Source organism: Mauremys reevesii, linkage group 4 (assembly GCF_016161935.1).
Source record: "Mauremys reevesii isolate NIE-2019 linkage group 4, ASM1616193v1, whole genome shotgun sequence".
NCBI classification, from domain to species: Eukaryota; Metazoa; Chordata; order Testudines; family Geoemydidae; genus Mauremys; species Mauremys reevesii.
The window spans coordinates 69,205,692-69,228,110 of record NC_052626.1 but is presented as its reverse complement, the minus strand read 5'-3'; the positions used below and the strand labels follow the sequence as shown (position 1 = coordinate 69,228,110).

The 22,419-nt window shown below is 43.9% G+C and overlaps 1 protein-coding gene across 2 annotated transcripts in view; it reads left to right on the top strand.

Annotated features, from left to right (window-relative positions):
• MPP5 (membrane palmitoylated protein 5) overlaps nucleotides 1-21,688 on the top strand; it is a 125,756-nt gene extending 104,068 nt beyond the window's left edge. For both annotated transcript variants that reach the window (XM_039537308.1, XM_039537309.1), the window contains 2 exons: nucleotides 1,933-2,043; nucleotides 18,653-21,688. In XM_039537308.1, the coding sequence (XP_039393242.1) occupies nucleotides 1,933-2,043; nucleotides 18,653-18,829 (288 nt within the window). In that variant the 3' untranslated portion in view covers nucleotides 18,830-21,688. The remainder of the gene's footprint in view (nucleotides 1-1,932; nucleotides 2,044-18,652) is intronic.
• Nucleotides 21,689-22,419: the final 731 nt, after the last annotated feature.

Below are 22,419 nucleotides of genomic sequence, written 5' to 3'. Positions count from 1 at the left end.
TAGTTCCATTGTAAAATGCCAATTGGTCAAACCCAAAATATTTTGTGAAAACCTCTCAGGTCAGGTAAGTTGTTGGTGAATCAAAGGCAAGGTTCTGATGGGGCCATGGGAAACCTGCCAGCTTGCTGGTCTGCTAGGGAGCCAGTGTATTACAAGTTCAGTGACTCTGGGACAGCTCCAGCCTATGGTCTGCCACGAGCCTGAGGACCTGGTCTTGCAGGTTCCATAGCTCTGGGGCAGGCAGACATGCCAGAACTTCCATGCTCACTGCCTTGAAGCTGGGAGCCTGAAACCCATAGGAGCTCCAGCTCTAACCAGGGCTTGACCCCCAGCTCTACTGAAGGGAGCCTGGAAGACCGTAGAACACCTATTAATCCTGGGGCTCTCGGGCCTTCCAAGCTCCCTGTTGCAGAACCTGGAATACCTGGGATGTGCATCTCTGGGGCTGCTCCACCATGCAGACTGCCCCAGGGTGGGGAGATCCACATGGCAGGGCTGCCCCAGAAGCACAGACCCCACTACCCTAACAGGTGCTAAGTGAAATTGACATTCTTGTTGGTTTCACTCAGCCACTGTCAGGGTACTGGGGAGCAGATTTCATTTAGAAAACACCATATATCAGTCTTTCTGATTCATGAAATATTTGGGGGATTTCTAATTCATTAGAAACTTTTGAAACAACTTGAATTCATTCCAATTTGGAACAAATCCAAATTTAGAAAAAGAAAAACTTTCTGCAAATCAGAAATCCCATTTTTGGTCAGCTCTGTGTACAATAACTAGAGCACGTACGTACTTAACAGGTAAAACTGCACATTAGAATTTAACTTTTAGTAAAAACAAAAAGATTTCCCAGGGCATTTTTATAGTCTAGTTATGCCAGCTACAGTATCACATATAATTGCCCTGTATTTGTTAAGCCCGTGTGTAAAATAGCAATTAGATAATCAAATACAAATAGTGGGAAATCACATTGGTGTAGTTACAAAGGAATTACGTAAATGATTTCCATTGTTTGCTTTTAAATATATACATTTGGAGAACTTTAACCCTATTTCAGAAGTTTAAAAAGTCACATTTACACTGACTGTGCATTCCAATCTGTGTAGTGTAATATTCCATATTTCTCTAGGATGGTCCATGAGAGGATCTCAAAACACATAATTAAAAATTAATTAATTAAACTTCTTAACACACTCTGTGAGGCTGGTAAGTAATCTTACTTTGAAAATGAGGAAGCTGAGTCACAGAGAGGTGATGACTTCTCCAAGGTCACAAAGAAGGAAGTCCTTTGAAGAGCCAGAAATAGAATCCAGTTCTCCTGACTCCCTATCCTGTGATCTTACCACAAAACTGCAAAATGGATGCTTAGCACATCACTAATGCACTTGCTGTGTCTTGGTACTGAGAGAGGATAACTAGTTTGTTTTTCTAATTTTAAGGTTAATGCTGTGTATGGAATTTTTGACAGTATGTAACAAGACACATTATATACTGGTTCTCAGTTGTATATGGAGAAATTGCAACTGTAGTTTAAGGCTATTTGTACTTTGGACACTGAAAGAAGTGTAATTAGTCTGAGTTCATATATTTAGTTTCTGCCAAGTCAAGTTTGGTGAACAGTTGACCTATTTTTCTGTGGAGAACTCTTGAGCAAGAGTAAATGTTGAGGTTCCATAAGGAAGAAAAAAAAATTGTAATACCAATTGCATAGGAAAAGGTGAATGGCACCAGAGTTTAGTGATGATTAACAATACCGCATAGCCAGACAATAATGCTGCTATTAAGGAATGTCACAACTTTAAATAAACTCTTTAAATTTATACTGAGTTACCTTAGCATTTAAGAACATTATGTGAACAGTGCATCTATACTTTTCCTTTACAAATATTAATGAGATTGAAATAATAAATGGAACATTTTCTTCTTCAGTCATTGAAGACCCTACGCAATTCAGACTTGAAACCATATATTATCTTCATTGCACCACCTTCGCAAGAGCGGCTACGTGCTTTATTGGCCAAAGAGGGTAAAAATCCAAAGGTAATTTAACATTTCTTAGTAAGTGGGCTTTGTTTACAAGTCTGGAGCTCTGTTGATAAAGGCAGCTCCAAAGAATTTGGCATAAAAAATATTAAGCATTACTAATGCAATCTAAAATATGTAATATGAAAAATGTTAGGCCCAGAGAATTAAATCTAAATATTTTTTAGGAATTTAGGCCTCATTGAGTGGTGCATTATGTGGGAAGAGAGCAATCTGGTGCTGGTCTAGCATGTAGTTCTATGGTATATTTCTCTTTCCTGTCACTTTCGTTTAAAAACAAAAATCTAAATAAAAACAAATTAATTAGTGGGTGTTTTACTGCATACTATCTCATTTACATGTCTCATTTACTGCATACTATCCAGCCTGCAACACTTGGTGGCTTTGAGCAACTGACACTGACATTCTTTTGGGCTTGAAGATCTGCTTTTTAACTTGGGATCAGATGCTGCTTTAGTGCTTTTACTCCATGCATGCCAAAGAGTCAAGGGTCAAGCTTTGAAGTGCTTAACTCCAGAGCTATGGTGAGCCACCAGTTAAAAATACTTGAATGGGCCAGCAAGCGGGCTTCAACTATTATTTTCATACTTAAAATTTAAAGAATAAAAAACTAGCAAAGTGTGCAAAGGAAAACAAGAAAAGATTTAAAATATGACAATGACTCATATGGGACAAGTGTACATTCCTGCTTCAGTTCTAACCACCTCTATACCCTTCTCCTTTTCTCATGCCACTGTTCGCTCTTCTGCCACTTTTCTCTGTGGGTTTGTCTTCCCTAGAAAACCAGCTTGTGTTAGAAGACAACCTCGAGCAGTTGTGTTATCTAATATAGTTTTAAAGACAGTGTTTTGGTCAGTGTAGATCAGGGTCATGAGTAAACATTACTGGAGTCAGACATTTCCCAAGAGCAGCTGGCATGGAGTTGAACACTACAGCGATGGACTCATGCCATTGGAAGTAATTTGCCCAGTCTTAAAGTACAATTAACTTGCAAAATTTGTGTGCCTCGATCCTATTGGTTAAAAATGCCTTAGATGTTTTGAGTTTGAAATCCTTTTTTATTACAAACCTAATCTTAGCTTCCTAAGGTGGGTGCCCCCCCCACCTCCCGGCCGCATATATCCAAATGTCAGATCATATTTGAACTGCAGAAGTAGTTTGCTGAACAGATATGCAGACTGGATGCTATTTTGTAGAATATAAATACGTTTGAAAGCATTTGTAGTTTGCGTTAAGACAAAAATACTTTAGGCAAAGACTGTTCAGTAATTTTACTACAATAATACACCAGTCACTGAGAGGTATCTTAATGTATTAATTCAGAATCCGAGCTGCAATAGAAAACACCCAGCACATGCCACTGAACAAAAGGATCAGTGTGTGGCACACCGATTGCATGACATTCCTGAATTAAAATTAGAGCGCAAACTAAGTGTTTTACTAGCAGTTTCTTGTTTTGGAAGCTCAGTAAAATTAAGATTATGGGAGAAACCCCAAGCTCCATTAATTCATGTTAATATCTGTTTTGGTTAATTTTAATAGTAATGAAGGGTATACAAAAATAAAAATAAACTGATTTTAATTAAGAATATTCTGTATGTATGGGATTTCAGATGCTATATCTGTGTTAAATATTTGAACTTGAGTGGGAAGAATTCTATGTCTAGTTCAAATAGTTATGCAAGATGGCTTGTCTTCTGGTTGGACTCTCCATTTTCTGTACATTTTCAGGGTATAGGATTCAGGATTTCAGTTAACAAGTGGACTCATTTGAACAAGTATTTTAATGATCCAAATGCGAGGTTGCACATCTAGAAATAAAGCCATAGATTGCACAATGTGGAAGACTGTATCTTGGAATGCAGTGATACGAAAAAGGACTTGGTGGTCATGGTCGATAACCAGCTGACAGTGAGCTGTCAGTGCTTTGCTGTAACTAAGAGGGCGTACGTGACTGTGGGATACATAAGTAGCAAAATATCAAATATGAATAGGGAGATGGTATTATCTCTTCAGCATTTGTGAGACCATTATTGGAGTTCTATGTTCAGGTCTTGGTGTCCATGCCTCAAAGGATGTTAAAAATTTGGAACGGGTTACAGAAAGAGCTATAAGAATAAAATTAAATCTGAATTTAAAACTAAATATCAAACAGGTTTATTTTTCAAAAGAAAAACTTCTAATTTAAATTAAAAAAAAAAATTTTAAATCATCAATTTTTATCCACTCTGGCTGTTGGTGATAGGAAAAATAAATCAAAATATTTTTTTCTTGCAAACCATCTCTGTTTTCTTTGATTTATTCCCACTGGAGTTACAGGATGGAATATTTTAGTAGTTCTTCGAGTATTGTCCCTATAGGTGCTCCACTGAAGAATCTGAGTGCTCCACTGTAGGTGCAGCAGCTTCCCCTGCGCCTGGGATTGGAGATATTCATCAAAAGTGTCCGTTGGACTGCGTATGCACACCTCCCTGTCTTGTGCTGTGAGCGGGATGTATATATAGTGTGGTGCAATCCGACCACCCCCCAGTTCCTTCACTGCCGCCTTTGGCCTGAGATGGAATCCGCAGCAGAGCCTGCTTCTCCTTTTTGACCCTTTAGATATAGTGCCTTACCTGTTAGGTTCAGTTTAGTTTAGTAATTTCTTCTTCTTTCCTCTGTATCCCCTTCCTCCTGCAACCCCCCCCTCCCCCAAATTGTTTTCACTTTACCGTACTCATTACTTCATAGCTTAGGTTTTCATTTCTCTGCTTCCTGACCTGGAAGCTTTTTCCCCTCACCCTTATGCCCAGATCTCCTGGGTTCAAGAGGTGAGTGTCTTGCTGGGTTGCCTTCCCAATAAGAGACAGCCCCCTCAGTGCATTCACCATCTGGTAGAGGGACGCATCCCACAAAAGTGTTCCCACTGCCACAATTTGACTGCCAGAACCAGAAAAGACTGGGACATTTGGTTATGACTTCTCCTCATGGAGAAAGCACTCTGTCAAGAATCAGACCTGGGCCTGGACTCTCCCACTGTTCAGCTTTCCCTGCTCTGCAAGTTCATCTGCTGATTCTCATCTCCCACGTCTCTCTAAGAGAGAGTCATCTCTTTCCCACTTTGACAATAAGAAATGGTATCCCTCATCAGTCACTGAGATACTACCTACTAGAAAGAAAATCATCCCCTGCGAGGTCAGACACCTCAACGTTCTCCGACAGGGGACATAGCTCCAGGGCCCTTCAGAGTACATGAATGAAACAGCGGTCTAAAGATCCTAACCAGGCAGACCTACAACCCTGTGTACCGAGCAATTCTTCAGCTCCACCTGCTGGCTGCTCAGGAGAATGCATCTCTTTCTCAGCAGGGGCGGCTCTACGTTTTTGGCCACCCCAAGCAGTCATGCGCGGGAGGCGCCCCGGAGCCGCGGGAGCAGCGGACCTCCCGCGGGCATGACTGCAGAGGGACCGCTGGTCCCGCGTGGCTCGGCTGGACCCCCGCGGCTGCGGACGGTTCGCGGGTCCGGCGGCTCCGCTTGAGCTGCCGCAGTCATGCCTGTGGGAGGTCCAGCCGAGCCGCGGGACGAGCGCCCCCTCCGCAGTCATGCCTGCGGCAGGTCCAGTCGTCCCGGGGCTCCGGTGGACCTCCCGCAGGCATGACTGCGGCAGGTCCGCCGGCCCAGCCTGCCCCGGCCGCAGGGGACGCCCCCTAGATTTTGCCGCCCTAGGCACCAGCTTGTTTTGCTGGTGCCTAGAGCCGCCCCTGTTTCTCAGCATCAATTCATACACCAGTACCGATGATGCTCCTACCTCCTCCCCAAAATTCAGATACCCTAAAGATGTACTTGTATCTCATACGCCTGAGTCATCATTACTCAAACATGACCTTCCCCCCACTTCCACCTTCTTCTCCAGACTAACAATGTTCTTCCCTTTCCTCTTCGAGGTTGGCACCCTCCTTCCTCAGTGACAACCAAGAAGAAGAGGAGTGCTCCATCACTCCTTCTTACTCGAGACAGGAGCAAACAACTTCCTCTACACATTCTCACTATTCACAATCCACACCTGAACCAGAACTCTGGTATAGACACCGTGGATGCAGCCCCATGTTCCACTCTCTTCACATTGGCCAAACTGGGACCCTGAGCCATTTACAAAAGCCCAGTTTGGGAAGCCTCTCATGGAGCAAAGCTTGGAGACCTATACCTTTGCTTCTCCACCAGTTTCTCATCCACCAGAGACTGAGCCTCTCCCTACAGCAGATGAGGAGGAAGAACAAGAGGAGAAAATTCCACTACCACTCCACTTCTTCCCCGATCAGGCTATCATGTGCCCCCACCACCACCACAGCTTACAACTTCAAACATTTCCAGGAGCTATTTCTCAGGATTGCAGACTCCTTCCCCAGTCCTTTGGAGGAGGTGAAGGATCAACAATATAAGCTGCTCAACATCCTGCACACATCCTCCTCCAAAATAGCCCTTCCTATAAATGAGGCCCTTCTCAATCCTGGCAAGGTTCTCTGGCAGACCCCAGCATCCATCCCACCAACTCACCCCACCCCAAATCCTTGGTTCCTACGCCAGAAAAAGGACACCAATACCAATCTCGACTAGCACACCATGCTAGAGACTGGAAACAATTGGACTTGTTCAGTCATAAATCTTATTCATCTGCTGCTCTCCAATTCTGTATATCCAGTTACGAGGCACTCATGGCTAAGTATGATTACATCAGCTATTCTAAAATACAGGAATTCTATCAAGACCTTCCTGATGACAATAAAGAACAACTCCAGGCACTCATAGCTCAAGGACACCTTTTGGCCCAAACAGTTCTGCAAGCCTCTTTAGACGCTGCGGATACCACTGCCTGCTCCATTGCAACTGCCGTTGTAATGAGATGGACGTCATGGTTGCTCCTCTCGGGCTTTCCTAAAGAGGTACAAAACACCACTGAATGCCTACCCTTTTGAGGGCCACAAACCATTCATGCAGTACGGATGATTCCCTTAACTTGCTTAAGGACTCTCGAGCAACCCTCCACTCTCTGGGCATTTACACTGCAGCGCCAAAGAGACGCCCAAGAAAGTACCAACTCCTTCCATGATCCCAACCACTGTAATACACTCCCCAGCGACAGTATGATACCCAACGGCGTTGACAGAAGCCCCCTACCAAATGCAGACATACAACTCCACAGAGAGCTATTTGTCACACACCTCCACCCAAACAGCTATTTTGGAAGTGTGGTTGATGTGGCGGGGTCCCCAGAGTGCAACCTAAACTGTGGGACCGCTGAGCCCCTCTTCTGTGATGCAGTTGGCAAGCTACAAACCTCTGGCAGGTAGTGCATAGACATCCACAGGCAGGGACACAACCAACTGAGTTACATGAAGGCTTCTCCCAGCCATTCATGAATCAAAAATAGAGAGGCTCCAGCCAGTTTCCCCCCAGCATTGCACCTCAGAACTGTACCATCTTGCCCTGGTCAGAAGCCTAACCAGCGTAAGTTCATTACCCAGTCTACCCTCCCTCTAAGTGGAGAAGACTTACACTAGCTGTTGTAAACTGAGTTGAGATTTCCCAAGCACTTCAACCAAAATACACTGTTTTAGGTAAAATATAAAACAGATGTATTAACTACAGAAAGCTAGATTTTTAGTGATAAGTAGTAAGCGTAGAGATCAAAGTTGGTTATCTAAGAAATAAAAGTAAATTCGCAATCTGAGTTCTATAAACTAAACAGGATTTGTACCATCTATCAGAGTGAGATACTGCTTGATTCAAACAGGTCACAAAACCTCAATACACGGGCTGGAACTCTTTGTCCTTCAGCTGTGTTTCCAGGTGGTGGTGTGCGGGGAGTGAGGCCAAGTCACTGTGTCACTTCCTCTCTTTATAGTTTCTTCCAGCTTGCTGAAAAGATCTTTGCTTGTGACATGGTGGAGGGAGGGGGTCCATCCCCATTGGTCAAGTATTCTCCATTGCCTACGTGCTCTCTGAGAAGTTTCCCTTGTATACAGTTTCTGGGATAGTGGATTATTTTTAATGGGCCATCAGCATGTCTGGCTACTCCATTGTTGTGCCTGAAAGGCTGGTTTGTGGGTGTTCCCAACCTCCCAACATATTTCAGAAACACACACATAGCAGAACTTCATAACTTCACATACAATGATAGCACATACAATCCAATTGGATATTAATGTTCAGCAGATCAAGACTTTCAAAATGATACCTCACAAGGCATACATTGTACAAAACATATTATTATATGACGGTGGTGAATATGGGGGTTTCATGCGGTTTCTTTAAGGTACAGAGTGCCATAGTTGACTGAGAAGCCTTTCTCTGTTTGTCACATCAGCCATCTTCAACATCCCACTGATTGGCGACCAATTCAGCCCTGTTCTTTCCATCACAGAGGCTAACTACCTCGGACCAGTGAGTCGTAGAGATCTGGAAAGGATACTCCATCCAGTTTGTATTTATCCCACCCCATCTCTCTTCAGGGACCCTTCTCACAAACCCATCCTACAAGAAGAAATAAATGACTAGGAGCCATAGAACCAGTTCCATTCCAGCACATAGGAAAGGGTTTTTACTCATTACTTTCTGATACAATCCAGCGGATAGAGCCTGAATCTTTGAAACCTAAACAAGTTCGTCAAACTGGAACGCTTCCAGATGGTTATCATCGCCACCATCATACCAGCACTGGAACAGGGGGGACTGGTTCTTGGCCCTCAACCTCCAGGATGCATATTTTCATATCACAATACTCCCTGCCCATAGATGGTTCCTCCAGTTCATCATGGGGACCAGGTACTGCCCTTTCCACTGTCGACAGCTCCTTGTGTGTTCTCCAAGGTCCTTGCAGCAATTGCTGCCTCCCTACACAAAAGAGGGCATCATCATCTTTCCATACTTGGACTGTAGTCTCAAGGCCCCATCCGAAACCAATGCCCTTCACACCATCCGTATGATAATGGATCTTTTCTCGAGCCTCAGCCTTCGCATAAACTTACAGAAATCTACACTGACATCCATGCAACATCTAGAGTTCAATGAGACATAACTGGATGCCATACAAGTCAGAGCCTTCCTCCCATCTTAGATTGTCACTGATAGTCAATCTTGTATCCAAGGTCAGAACCTGCCCCCAGATCTCAGCCAGGAGATGTCTCCAGCTGCTCGGTCACATGGTGGCAGCCACCTTCATGGTGAAGTATGCACATTTACACATGCAATATCTTCAGGCATGGCTATGTACAGTCATGTCCCTCACAGACAGTCCACACAAACCCCTTTCCATGCCCATGACAGTCAAGGACTCATTACTTTGGTAGACTCAACCCAAAAATGTCTCTGTCTGGATTCCTTTCCTGTAGCCAGCACCATCCATGATTCTAACAACCGATGTCTCCTTGATTGGTTGGGGAGCGTACCTTCGCAATCATGCAGTCCAAGGCAGATGGTCTTTCACCGAATCCACCCAGCACATCAACCTCCTGGAGCTACGGGCAATCTGCAATACCTACCGACCCTTTCTCCCACTGATCGCACATCGCGCCATCAGAGACATGACAGACAATATCACCTGCATGTTGTACATAAACAGGCAAGGCGAAGAGAGATCCTGCTCTTTTTATGCTTGGAGGCACTGAAATTATGGAATTGGTGTATCCAACACAGCATCACTATCTCAGGTGCATATTTCCCTGGACACCAGAACACCATTGCAGACTCATTAAGCAGGCAATTCTCCCACGATCATGAGTGGGAACTGGATATGCAAGCCCTTCAGCACATCTTCAACTGCTGAGAATCACCCACCATAGATATTTTCCAGTGTGGTAAAAACCCCTGTTGCCCTCAATTTTCCTCGAGCAGGACTGGGACACAGATCCCTGGATGACTCATTCCTCCTCACATGGGATGCTCCGCTACTCTATGCCTTTCCTCTTCTGTTCTGTGTACTCCACAAGATACAGAGGGACCAGTCCTGAGTCATCCGTATAGCTCTGACATGGCCATGACAAGTCTGGTATGCTTACCTCCTTTACGGAAGTATGCCCTCCAATCTCTCTTTGCCTGACTCTGCAACTCCTTTCTCAGGGTGTGGATCACATTTTCAATCCCAATCCACAGCTGCTCCACATCAAAGCATCGCTCCTCCATGGTTCCAGGATTCAGAAATTACCTGTTCAGAAGCAGTTAAACAAGTACTCTTGAACAACAGACACGACACAGCTAGACACACTTACCTCCATAAATGGACTAGGTTCTAATGCTGGTGTCTCTCCCATTAGGTTGACGCAATGAATACTCATTACCACTTATCCTGGACTATATTTTACACCTAAAATGATCAGGATTATCCACCAGCTCCATCTGTGTGAATTTGGCAGCTATCACAACCTTTCACTGCCACATAGATGGCCACTCTGTCTTCACTCACCCACTCATGAAATGTTTCCTAAAGGGCTTCCAAAATATTTACCCTCACAAATGGGATCCAACCCCTGCTTGGAACCCCTGCCTCGTTCTGTGCTCTCTTACGAGACCACCATTCAAACCAATAGCAATGTGTTCCTAGGTTCATTTATCTATGAAAAAGGCATTTCTTGTCACAATCACCTCTGCCCAATGGGTCAGTGAAATTGGAGCCCTTGTGGCATACTCCCTGTACACAGTTTTTCACAAAGACGAGGTTACTCTGTGTCTACATCCTAAATTTTTACCCAAGGTACCATCCTCTTTCCACCTCAATCAATCCTATCCACCTTCCTTGCTTCTTCCCAAAGCCTCACAGTAACCAACAGGATTGCATACCCTCTGTGTCAGACGAGCATTAGCTTTCTACTTGGACAGAACTAAACCCTTCTGAAAATCATCGTGCTAATTCCTCTCAATGGCCAAAGGCGCAGCCATTTCTAAGGAAGGCCTTTCAAAATGGATCTCTGAGTATACATCAGTCCTACCCACCTACATAATTGACAACCTCCTCCTGGAACTAGAGCACATTCCACCTGCTCACTCTTCATCTCTGTTGTTTTCCTCAGTAATGTCCCAATTATTGACATTTGCAAAGCGGCCACATGGCCATCAGCAGACACTTTTGCCAGTCCCGATACCATTACTCAGGACGCCTCAGCAGATTGTGTCCTATCATCTGCAGTAAATACCGCTCCGAAGCCCCAGCCTTCTAATTAGGGGGCCCTGCTTTCTAGTCACCTACAGTGGAGCACATAAATTGAGGGACATCAATTGAGGAAGAAGAGCAGATTACTCCCCCTATGCAGTAACTTAACTTCTTCAAGATATGTCCCTGTGGGAACTCCACTATCCACCCTCCTCCCCTCTGCATTAGAGCTGAAACGTTAGCTCTGCTGCAGAAAAGGAACTGGGGGCAGTCGGACCACACCGCTATATATACATCCCGCTCATGGCGCAAAACGGAAGGTGTGCATGTGCAATCTGATGGGCACTGCTGATGATGATCTCTGATCCCAGGTGCACAGGGTGCTGCCACACCTACAATGGAGCACCCATAGGGGGTCATATTTTGAAGAACCTCGATTATTGCACGGGGTGAGTAACCCTGTCTTTTGTGGAAGCTTCTATTCTAGCCTTTCCTCAAAAATACTTTGGGTTTTTTTAATTAAAGCCTAACAAAAATCAGGTTTAATCCTAAAATCTCTTTTAGGCCCCTTTGAAAATCCTTGCCTTACTTCTTATCTCAAGTATCATAGGGAAACAATATTTTTTGCCTTAGTTAATGCTGCACTGGAATAAGCACAGGAAGTTTTGACAAATCTGTCATGCTTCTGTAATCTGTTTACACTGATGATGATCCTGAAGTAAAATGATCCCATTCCACTGCTAACTTCCTTCCCAGTTCTCCCTCTGCCTCTCTTACCTGGACATTCATTTCCAGCCCATCTGCAATTTTCCTGCTTTTCTGCCACTTGCTCTCTCATTCCTCTGGAACTCCTCTTCTGTTTCTATTGCAACATTTACTAGATGGTGAACTGGTTTCAGCAACTCTGCATTGTGTGGCTCTTAACATTTCCTCATTATCCTGGTGTGTTTTTTATGGTAACTCTTATCATGAGGCCTCTGTCCCTTGTCCCTTTTCCTGTAGGTTTTTTGTTTGTTTTGTAAAGATTTGCATATTTTAAATGTTTTTCTAAACTCTGTTTTAATTCTTGTAATGTGTTGTTACATGTTCAAAGTCATGGTTCTTCTTCGAGAGATGTCCCTGTGGGTGCTCCATTCCAGGTGTTGGTGCGTCCCTGCGCCTTCACTCTGAGATTTTTGCAGCAGTACTCGTACTGGCTACACATGCACAGAGCCTGCCCCCCGACTCTGAGTATACCTTAATAGTATGTATGTGTGGCTGGTCTCCTCAGTTCCTTCTCTACCATCCCCGGCCTGAGACGGAGCTCAGCAGACTCGCTAAGAACTAGCTTCCTCTCGTTAAAATTACCCTTCTAGTTAGTTAGTTACCCTTTTCTCTTTAAAAAAAATAAATAAAAAAAAAAATTCTTCGTTTGTCAGCAGCGGCTTCTGACATGCCGGGCTCCCCTGGTTTTAAGCGCTGCTCTAGCTGCAAGGAGTCTATCCCCCTGTCAGATGGGCACTCACAATGTATAAAAAGTTTGGGGGAGACCCATATCCCCCAAAAATGTGCCCACTGCAGCAAATTTAGTTCCAGGGCACGGAAGGACAGGGAGCTTAGACTAAAACTACTGCTCCTTCAGAGATCCCTAGGGTCAGCTTCAGACCCAGGCGCTGACTCCGGCTCCGCTGCCTGCCACAGCCCCCCCAAACCCCCCCCCCCTCGGCCTCAAAGAAAACAAAAAAACTTCAAAAAGAGGGCACTTTCAGTCATCTATGAAGGAAACCCTGCAGGATAAGCTGTCTCCGGGCAGGTCTACGGTCTACCGCCTCCCTCCCGCTGCTTCCCCGCTTGAGTACATTTCACACGCCAGGCTCTTCCGGCACCATGCGAAACCCGCCTGCGGCGGCAGCGCAAAGTTCCAGTGCCGAGGCTTCAGGCTTCCAGTTGCCTGCCTCTCTTCTGGCACCATTCAGCACCAGGACGGACACGGTGCTGACATATCAGGACCTGCCTGACCCCCCGCAAGCTGATATTGATCTCCCGGCACCGGCTCTGACACTGACACCCACTGAGCTGACCAGCAGTGATTTGAGGCTCAAAACACCGGTGCAGAGGAATTTTTCCTCTCAGCAGATTCCTCCTGCACAGCCTTCACCTCACACAGAATCCTGAGCACTGCAATTTACTCAGTCAAGGGGACCTCCTCGTGTCACCTACCCTGCAGTCACCCCTACTGAATGCATACTTCTCTCCAATGGCTGACTCAGGGTCTGCACAGCCTTCCTCCAGTGATGAGGAAGCTGGACCACAAGGGGATTTTTCACCCTATCAAGATTCCCATCCTCAGACCCCTGTCAACAAAGATCACAGAAAAATTACCTCATTCTTCTCTCAAGATCCTGCTCCATGGTGTGTGAACCCTTGGATGGCACCACCTATGCCCTTCCCACTGCTATGGCAATATTGGGCCCCATGGGCAGCGTATGCTCGAGAACACACTCGCTACTCCACCTCAACCAGGTGCAACACCTGCCTAGCACCACCAGCTGATGTACCTGCCACTGACACAAGACACCAGGCAGCATTGTCACAACTGCAGGATCAATCACATCCTGCTCCGGAGGTACCACCTGAAGAAGCTTTGCTTCCCCCTCCCACAACATCTTCGGATGACTTCTCTCAATTTCAAGACGTCTTTAAAAGAGTTGCTAGTGAGTTGAGAATTAAGTTGGCGGAGGTCCCAGAACAGCATGAGCTAACAGACATCCTACAGCCCTCTTCTTCCTCTAGGGATGTATTAACAATCAACGCAGCCCTTTTAGAACCTGCTAAGGTCATCTGGCAGACCCCCGCTACAAACCTACCTACCTGTAAACGAGCGGATCGCAAGTACTTCATCCCTTCTAAGGGCTCTGAATTCCTTTTTACCCATCCAGCGCCAAACTCATTGGTGGTAGACGTGGCCAAACAGCAGTATTCCCACTCCACCCCATCCAAAGCTTGGACCTCCTTGGACGTAAAGTATATGTATCTTCAACGCTACAGTTTCGTATTGCTAATTACACTGCAGTTCTCGCAAAATATAACCACAAAACCTATAACAAATTCATGGACTTTATTGAGGACATTCCAGATTAAAAGAAGCCAACAATTCACTGCTTTAGTCTGAGGGACAAATCATATCACATACCGCTCTCAAGCGGCCCTCAATGCAGCCAATACTGCAGCAAGATCCACCGCCACAGCAGTGGTCCATGCACCAAGGTTCATGGCTCTCCTTTTCCTTTCCACGAGAGGTCCAGAGTACCATTGAAGATCTTCCCTTTGATGGCGACAAACTCTTTGCTTCTACCACGAATGACGTACTTCATTCAATGAAGGACTCAAGGGCAGTCCTCAGGTCCTTAGGAATCCAAACCACTATGACCAGAAGGTGACAATATAGATTTCAACCTTACCACCGTCCACACTACCCCGCATATACACAGCACTTCCATAGATCACAGGAGCAACAACAGCAGCAACGCCATCTCAGTTCTTCGGTAACACCTCAACCCCCTCCAACTAATAAGCAGATTTGAAGTTTTGGTCGAGGACCTAGGAAACGTTCCCACTTCAGCGCTTACACCCTATGTCCCTATTTTTGGACACTGCCTACGGCCATTCTCCCACCAATGGCAGAGCATTACCACCGACAAGTGGGTTATAGAGCTCGTCACAATGGGCTACTCTATTCCCTTCCTCTCCTTGCCTCCCACCCACCCTCCCCGTCCCTCTTCAGGGACCCCTCTCACGAGTCACTACTCTTCCAAGAAGTAAATCATCTCCTTCAGTTGGGAGTAGTGGAACTTGTGCCCGAACAACAGAGAGGGAAGGGTTTTTATTCCCATTATTTCTTAATAGAAAAGAAAACTGGGGGATGGCAACCGATCCTCAATCTCAAGCAGCTCAACAAATTTATCAAAAAGCAAAAGTTCAGGATGGTTACTTTCACCACCATAATCCCAGCGCTGGAGCAGGGTGATTAGTTTTCAGCTCTCGACCTACAGGATGCCTATTTTCATGTCACTATACATCCGGCCCACAGACGTTTCCTTCGTTTTACCCTCGGCTTGACACATTTTCAATACAGGGTTCTACCCTTCGGACTTTCCACCGCCCCCTGGGTTTTCTCCAAGCTCCTAGCTGTAGTCACTGCCTACCTCAGGAAACAAGGGGTCATAGTATTTCCTTACCTCGACGATTGCCTCCTCAAAGCCTTGACATTTGACGAAGCTCTCCGATTCATGCAACTCACCATCAATTGTTTCCTATCTCTTGGCCTACAAATAAAAACAAATCCACATTACGTCCTACCCAGCACCTGGAGTTTATAGGAGTGGACCTCGACTCCCGAACGGGGTTGGCATCTCTCCCACCTGACCAATTCAACACTGATTCAAAACATCTGGCCACAAAACTTCGCAACAGTCCCCAGGTCACTGCCCGAGACTGCCTACAACTACTAGGCAACATGGCCTTGTGCACTTTCGTGGTCCAAAACGTATGTCTGTACATGAGGTGCTTCCAAGCTTGGTTGGCCACGGTTTACAAACCAAACGTGCACTCTCTAAACAAGCCTCTCTCCATACCCTTCCGAGTCAAAGACTCTGTACTATGGTGGACAGTTCCCTCCAACCTCTGCTCTGGAGTCTCCTTTCTCCAGAACACTCCATCCCTGATAATGACTACCGATGCATCCCTCACAGGGTGGGGCACCCACATGTCTCACCACACAGTCCAGGGGCTATGGTCTTCCACCAAAACCTCCCTGCACATAAATGTCCTAGAACTTGGAGCCATATGCAATGCCTCCCATCACTTCCTCCTACTAATCAGGAATCAACATGTACGCATAATAAGACAACATTGCCTGCATGTTCTATGTAAACAGGCAGAGAGGAGCTCGCTCACACTCACTCGCTCTGCACAGAGGCTATGAAGCTCTGGAATTGGTGCCTTGCAAACAACATCCGCATATTGGCCACCTATCTTCCTGGAGTTATGAATACCACAGCGGACGAATTAAGCAGACGCTTTCCCTGGGATCATGAATAGGAGATAAATGAGTCAATCATCTGCAACACATTCTGCATTTGGGGTCACCCAACCATAGACCTTTTTGCAACTGCGAAAAACACAAAATGTCCCGAATTTTGCTCCAGAGCAAGACTCGGCAAGCATTCCCTGGGAGACGCATTTATGGTCTCATGGCAATGGGACTTACTCTACGCTTTTTCCCCCCCTATACTGGTTCTCCACAGCGTTCTCACAAAGATACGAACAGATCGTGCCACGGTGATCTTGATTGCCCCGTCATGGCCCAGACAACCATGGTTTCCATTCCTCACCAGAATGTCAATCTGACCACCAGTCTTGTTGCCCCTCATTCCGAACCTCTTATCACAGCAACACGGCCGATTACTTCACCTCAATCTGTCCATGCTTCACCTCAAAGCCTGGTACCTACATGGTTCTCCCAAAACGAGCTAGCTTGCTCTGCCCAAGTTCAAAGAGTGCTCCTACACAGCAGAACACAATCTACTCGCACCACCTAACTCCGAAAGTGGAAGCGATTCACACAATGGTGTTCAGCTAAACAACTTTCTCCCACGTCCATACCCCTCCCGCTCATACTACCTATTGGACATTAAGCAATCTGGCCTTTCTTTCAGCTCCGTCAGAGTCCACTTAGGTGTTACAACCTTTCATGACAGAATCAACAATACCCTCTGTCTTTGCTCATCCGATCACCAAGCGTTTCCTCAAGGGACTCCAAACCCTATACCCAGACATTAAACCGCCTACCCCTCTGTGTGACCTTCATTTAGTATTATCCTGCCTAACTCAACAATCATTTGAGCCACTAGCCACCTGTTCCCTTTTACACCTCTTTATGAAAACAGCATTTTTAGTGGCAATTACCTCCACCAGAAGGGCAGGAGAAATAGCAGCCCTTATGGCAGATCCACCATATACGCTATTTTTCAAGGACAAGATTACCCTTAGATTACACCCCAGATTTCTTCCAAAGGTTCATTCCACATTAATGAGCCAATACACCTACCGACCTTCTTTCTGAAATCACATTCAAACTCTTTCGAAGCCACAATGCATACGTTAGATGTACGCAGGACCTTGTCCTTCTATTTGGATAGAACCAAACCTCTTAGAAGCTTTTCTAGACTTTTTGTCTCCATTACAGAGCATTCCAAAGGGACACCTATTTCTACCCAGAGACTTTCAAACTGGATCTCTGACTGCATCTAACTGTGCTATCAGATAAAACAAGTTACACCTCCAGCCTCCATCAGAACTCATTCCACTAGATCTGTAGCTACCCTACCTCCTTGAGATATACACTGCTTTTAAGTCACCTGGAGTGGAGCCACCCACAGGGACATCTCTCGAAGAAGAAGAGGAGGTTACTCACCCTGTGCAGTAACTGACATTCTTCAAGATGAGTGTCCCTGTGGGTGCTCCACTACCCACCCTCCTCCCCTCTACTTCAGAGTTGGGGTAGCCTCTGTTGTAGAGAAGGAAGTGAGGAGACCGGCCATGCATGCGTACTATTACGGTATACTCAGAGTGGGGAGACAGGCTCTGCGCATGCGTGGCCAGTACGAGTATTACTGCAAAAATCTCGGAGCGAAGGCGCAGGGATGTACCAACACCTGGAGTGGAGCACCCACAGGAACACTCATCTCGAAGAACGTCAGTTACTGCTCAGGGTGAGTAACCTCCTCTTCCTAGTTCTGTAATGTAATCTAAATTTTAATCTAAATAAAGTATCTCAACACTATCTCTTTCACATCACTGGTTTGGTTTTTGGTTTTTTTGTTTTTTTTTTTAAATTAATTAATTTGGCTCATACATCACTTTGGCACTTCTGAAAATCTTACCCTTTATTTTATATGAAACATTTTCTTTTTTTCCTCTTATTTGGTTCCTTCAAGGGCATTTATTTGCTGGGCAGTTAATTGCAATAAATCATTTTCTTTTTGTGTATGTAAACATTTTTTCACTCAATACTGCATCATCATCTAGTGATGCAATAAGACTGGGCATGATCAGTGGAATTTCCTGACCAACTACTGCTAAAGACTTTAAAGTCTTTTAGAACACACATAACAAAAGTACCAAATTTTGGATAGTTATTAAAATGCACAGAAATGTCTCGTATCTTGCCCTTATTAAAATACACGGCTGCTTTAAAAATATTTGTTGTAGTAGTACAGTTTCATACATTTTTAACCATTGTGTGTGGAATTACATTTTTCTAGCCCCCTGTAGCAGTTTCCAGGCCAAACTTCCCTGTGCCATGAAAATTGGGTATAAGACCTTACAATCCCCTCATAAGTAGTTTTGTACCTTTTTTTTCACAGTGAACATTCAGGTGGAGTGTGTGTATGTACATATAATTATACCACATGAATTAATTCCTCCTATGTTTTCATTACAGCCAGAAGAACTAAGAGATATCATAGAGAAGACCAGAGAGATGGAACAGAACAATGGCCACTACTTTGACACAGCGATTGTGAATTCTGATCTTGATAAGGCATATCAAGAGCTACTTCGTTTAATAAACAAACTTGACACGGAACCGCAGTGGGTGCCATCCACCTGGTTACGGTGAAAAAACAGTTCTAAGGGACAAGCAGACTTCTATCCAGCAGTCTGTCAAAGGGAGATTGCACATGAATCAATACAACTTAAATAGTAGATGGCAGTTTGAGCTCTAGACCTCCGTGGATGCACCCCTTGATAGTTGGTGTATTAGTGAAGAAAATCCAGTAGGCAGTTCATGAACAGAATGATGTACTGATTAAACATTGTCTGGGTTTTCTGCTCATCTTTGGACTAGAAATGGAAGCTCTGAACAAGCCAGTACAATTTTTAACAATTTAACTAGCCTTTCTAGCAACTGCTTTCTTTTCTATCTACAATCACCTTACATTTAAAATCTTTAGTTTTTAAAGAATGTATATATATAGTCCATGTTGTCATATAGTTATAAATATTAATATTATTTAACACTGTTAACTTAATGACCTTGTGGGACATGATAGTAGTTTTACAAAAACACTGGGCAGAGAAATAATCTACATGAGACACTAAGGTTTATGAGATATTCTCCCCTCTTAAAAATACACAGAATAAGGTGCCGCTTTGGTCTGAAGCTGCCTGGTTAGGCTTGAATTTATTTTTTTAATTATTTACATTCCACTTTCTGAGAGCACTGTAATTTGGAAAATGTGTATAATGTAAATATTTCAACCCTTTGTGTCTTTTTAGTCAGACTTTGTAAATCAGATTTGACTGCACATTAACTTTAGGTCCAATGAAAAAGGAATATGTACTGATCTTTTAGATGTGATATTTTTATGGAATTTTGTTTTTCTTTAAAGCTTATCAGTTGATTTAGGAGCCATTGCTCCCCACAGATTTGTAGAGATGTTTAGAAGGCAGAGGTTATATTTTTATTTAAAAAAAAAAAATTCTTATAAAACATGCAGATTTTTAAAAAATTCTTCCTGATAATGTAAACAGTTATGTTTATAACATAAAGGATACTGACTGAGTGGGCAGTTGTGGTTAGTGTCTTTTTATTTTTGGCCCTGGTATGTCTTGTGGTGAATGGTCCTACAGGTAACTAACTAGAATTAAAACTGCTGAATGTAGCTACTGTAAGTAAACCAGTAACCTTACCGAAAGAACTTGAGAAATGGAAACACATGTATTGCCAAGTCTATCTCCTAGCATGTTCTAAGTTCAGCATGTCCCTACAGACTAGCCTGAGCTGTGAAAGTTGTGCAGCTGTCAAATCTGCAGCAGGGCTATTCCAAGTATTGAAATGAAATAATGTTACCTTTAGCTTTTATTTGTTTTGGGGGAAGCATGAACAGTCTTGAATGTTGATTCTCTTCTTGTTTAGCCACAGTGTTTCCTTGTTCCTACAGTTAAACACTGGAGTTATGTCAATGTGTAGCTGAATTCAATGTACCAGTGAGGAACGAAGTTAGTTTTTCAGTCTTGTTTTGTGTATATATTTTCTTCAAAGAACAAATCCAGGCAAAACTATTTTGCCTTCTGTGCAGCCATAGCTGAATGAAGATCTCTAGGCTACATAGAGAATGAGTATAAACGGTTGTTTTAAGTCACTTTTAGTACACTAACATTCCTGTATTGCAGGGTGAAATATAGTACAATCTCTGTCTGCAGTTAACCTAGAAGACCCCCAAGCAACTTGGTTGCCTATGGAGAGAAGTTATATGCTGTTCAGTTGGGTTTTAAAACCACGGTACATATTATCTTGAACATGCTATGACAGAAGAATCATAATTCACTAACATACCTCCAGCAAGGCAGGTGTTGGAAGACTGAAATGAACTATCATATTTGGGCCAACAGGTAGCATGTTATTAAATTAGCTCTGAGTCAAGTATTTAAAGTAGTGGCTCCCTGCCTCACATTGCAGGTGCATTAACTCTTGAGTTCTGTAGCTGTCTCACACCAGACGGGGGGGGGGCCTACACCATTGTCTATCAATTCTGCCCTTCCAAGTTTAGATTACATCTCTTAGGTTGTTTAAAAAAAAAGCTAATCAGTTGAGAGAGTGAAAAGTTGTTAAAGTGCAATCTTTAGAGAGGCATCTTTAAAGATGTCACAGGTGAATTATCAATATTTCACTCTATTACTGAACTCTGACACAATCAATGTTACATTGTGTTAATAAATAATGCTGTGAATACTGGTAAATCTCACCCCCTTTTTCTGTCCTACCCTTCCCCTGAATTTCCTCAGAAGACTTTGAACAGGCTTTGGAATGCAGGAGGTTTATAGTAGGTTGTGAGATGTTTAGTTGTACCCTCTTTGTTTTTGAAGTATGCAGGGACTGTTGTGGTATTTCACAGAGATCCATTTATGGAAGTGAAATGATCAAGACCATAGGAGTCAGTGTTGGCTTTGTAGCCAATTATGTGGGCATCCTGGAGCAGCACTGAGGAACAGACCAGGCTCACTGAACTGACTGATACCCAGCTGTGCTCTGTATCTAGCACCAGTTTTAGAGTTTGACCCTGAATTGCCTGAACATGGAGTAAGAAGGAAAGCATTTTCTACCATTTTGTCATGAAGGAAGAGTGTCCTTTCAGTCCCCTCAGGGCTAAAAGGCTAAAACAGACTTGATTACTGGCAGAAAACACAGGCATTTTCACCTGTTTAATAGCCAGCTGAAAGGGGAAGGTATCTTCATTTTTACCAATCCAGATTTATTGAAAAAATTGTTCTATCTGAATTAAAGAACACAAATATTGACAAGGATTATGAATAGGTGTATAATAAGATGTGGACTTGACAATTAAGAACTTTACTGTGACGTGGTTAGCCCCAACTTGTACTTCTGTATCTGCACTCTGTATTTGGAGACCTCATGAACTGCACACTATGTAAAAAATGTAAAATATTTAGACAAAATAAATCAATTTTTATCTGACATAGCTACTCTTGAATCTTTTCTGCCATTGCTCAGCAAGCATATAAGCAAAGGCTGCTTTGGGCTTTGTGAACATAAGTGCTGAAGTATTTCAATTGAAGAGTTCCATTCTTCAGTAATTTTTTTTAAAAGCACTAAGTGCCCCTTAAGCTCATAATAAATAACATAAGTGTCTTAACTGTGTGGGCACAGCTCAGGGGCATGCATGTAGCTGATAGTGAAGATTGCAAATTAGGGCTGTGCTCATAGTCAAGTGGGAATTGAAGCCCAGCAGCAGCCACACACACACCCCTGGGCTTGAGGTTCCAACTCCCCAGAGCTCTAGCTGTAATCCTATACAGTACCACATATTGGAGAAGACTGAGTACAGTCCTGCTCCCACCTACATTCAGCTTGCAAACTCATGCATTCCAAACTTAAATACCATAAATAATGTTGCTATTGTACTGCTGTGTTTGACCCCTCAACAGCAGAAGAATAATAGGAATGACCTATTGATTGTTTTTGCCTTGTCTACCTATACTTAGCACAACAGGGACTTTAGAATCCTCTATAAAGCTGCTTGGTGGCCTATAGAAAATGGCTTTGCCATTTCAGTTAAGGTTACACTAGAATGTGATCCACGGTACTTATCCCCCTTCACGATCACCTCATGAGAGAAGTGGTCCCCTCTGGTTCAGGATTAAGGTACATTTGCTAGAAAGCAAGGGCAAAGCTTGCACTGTTACAGA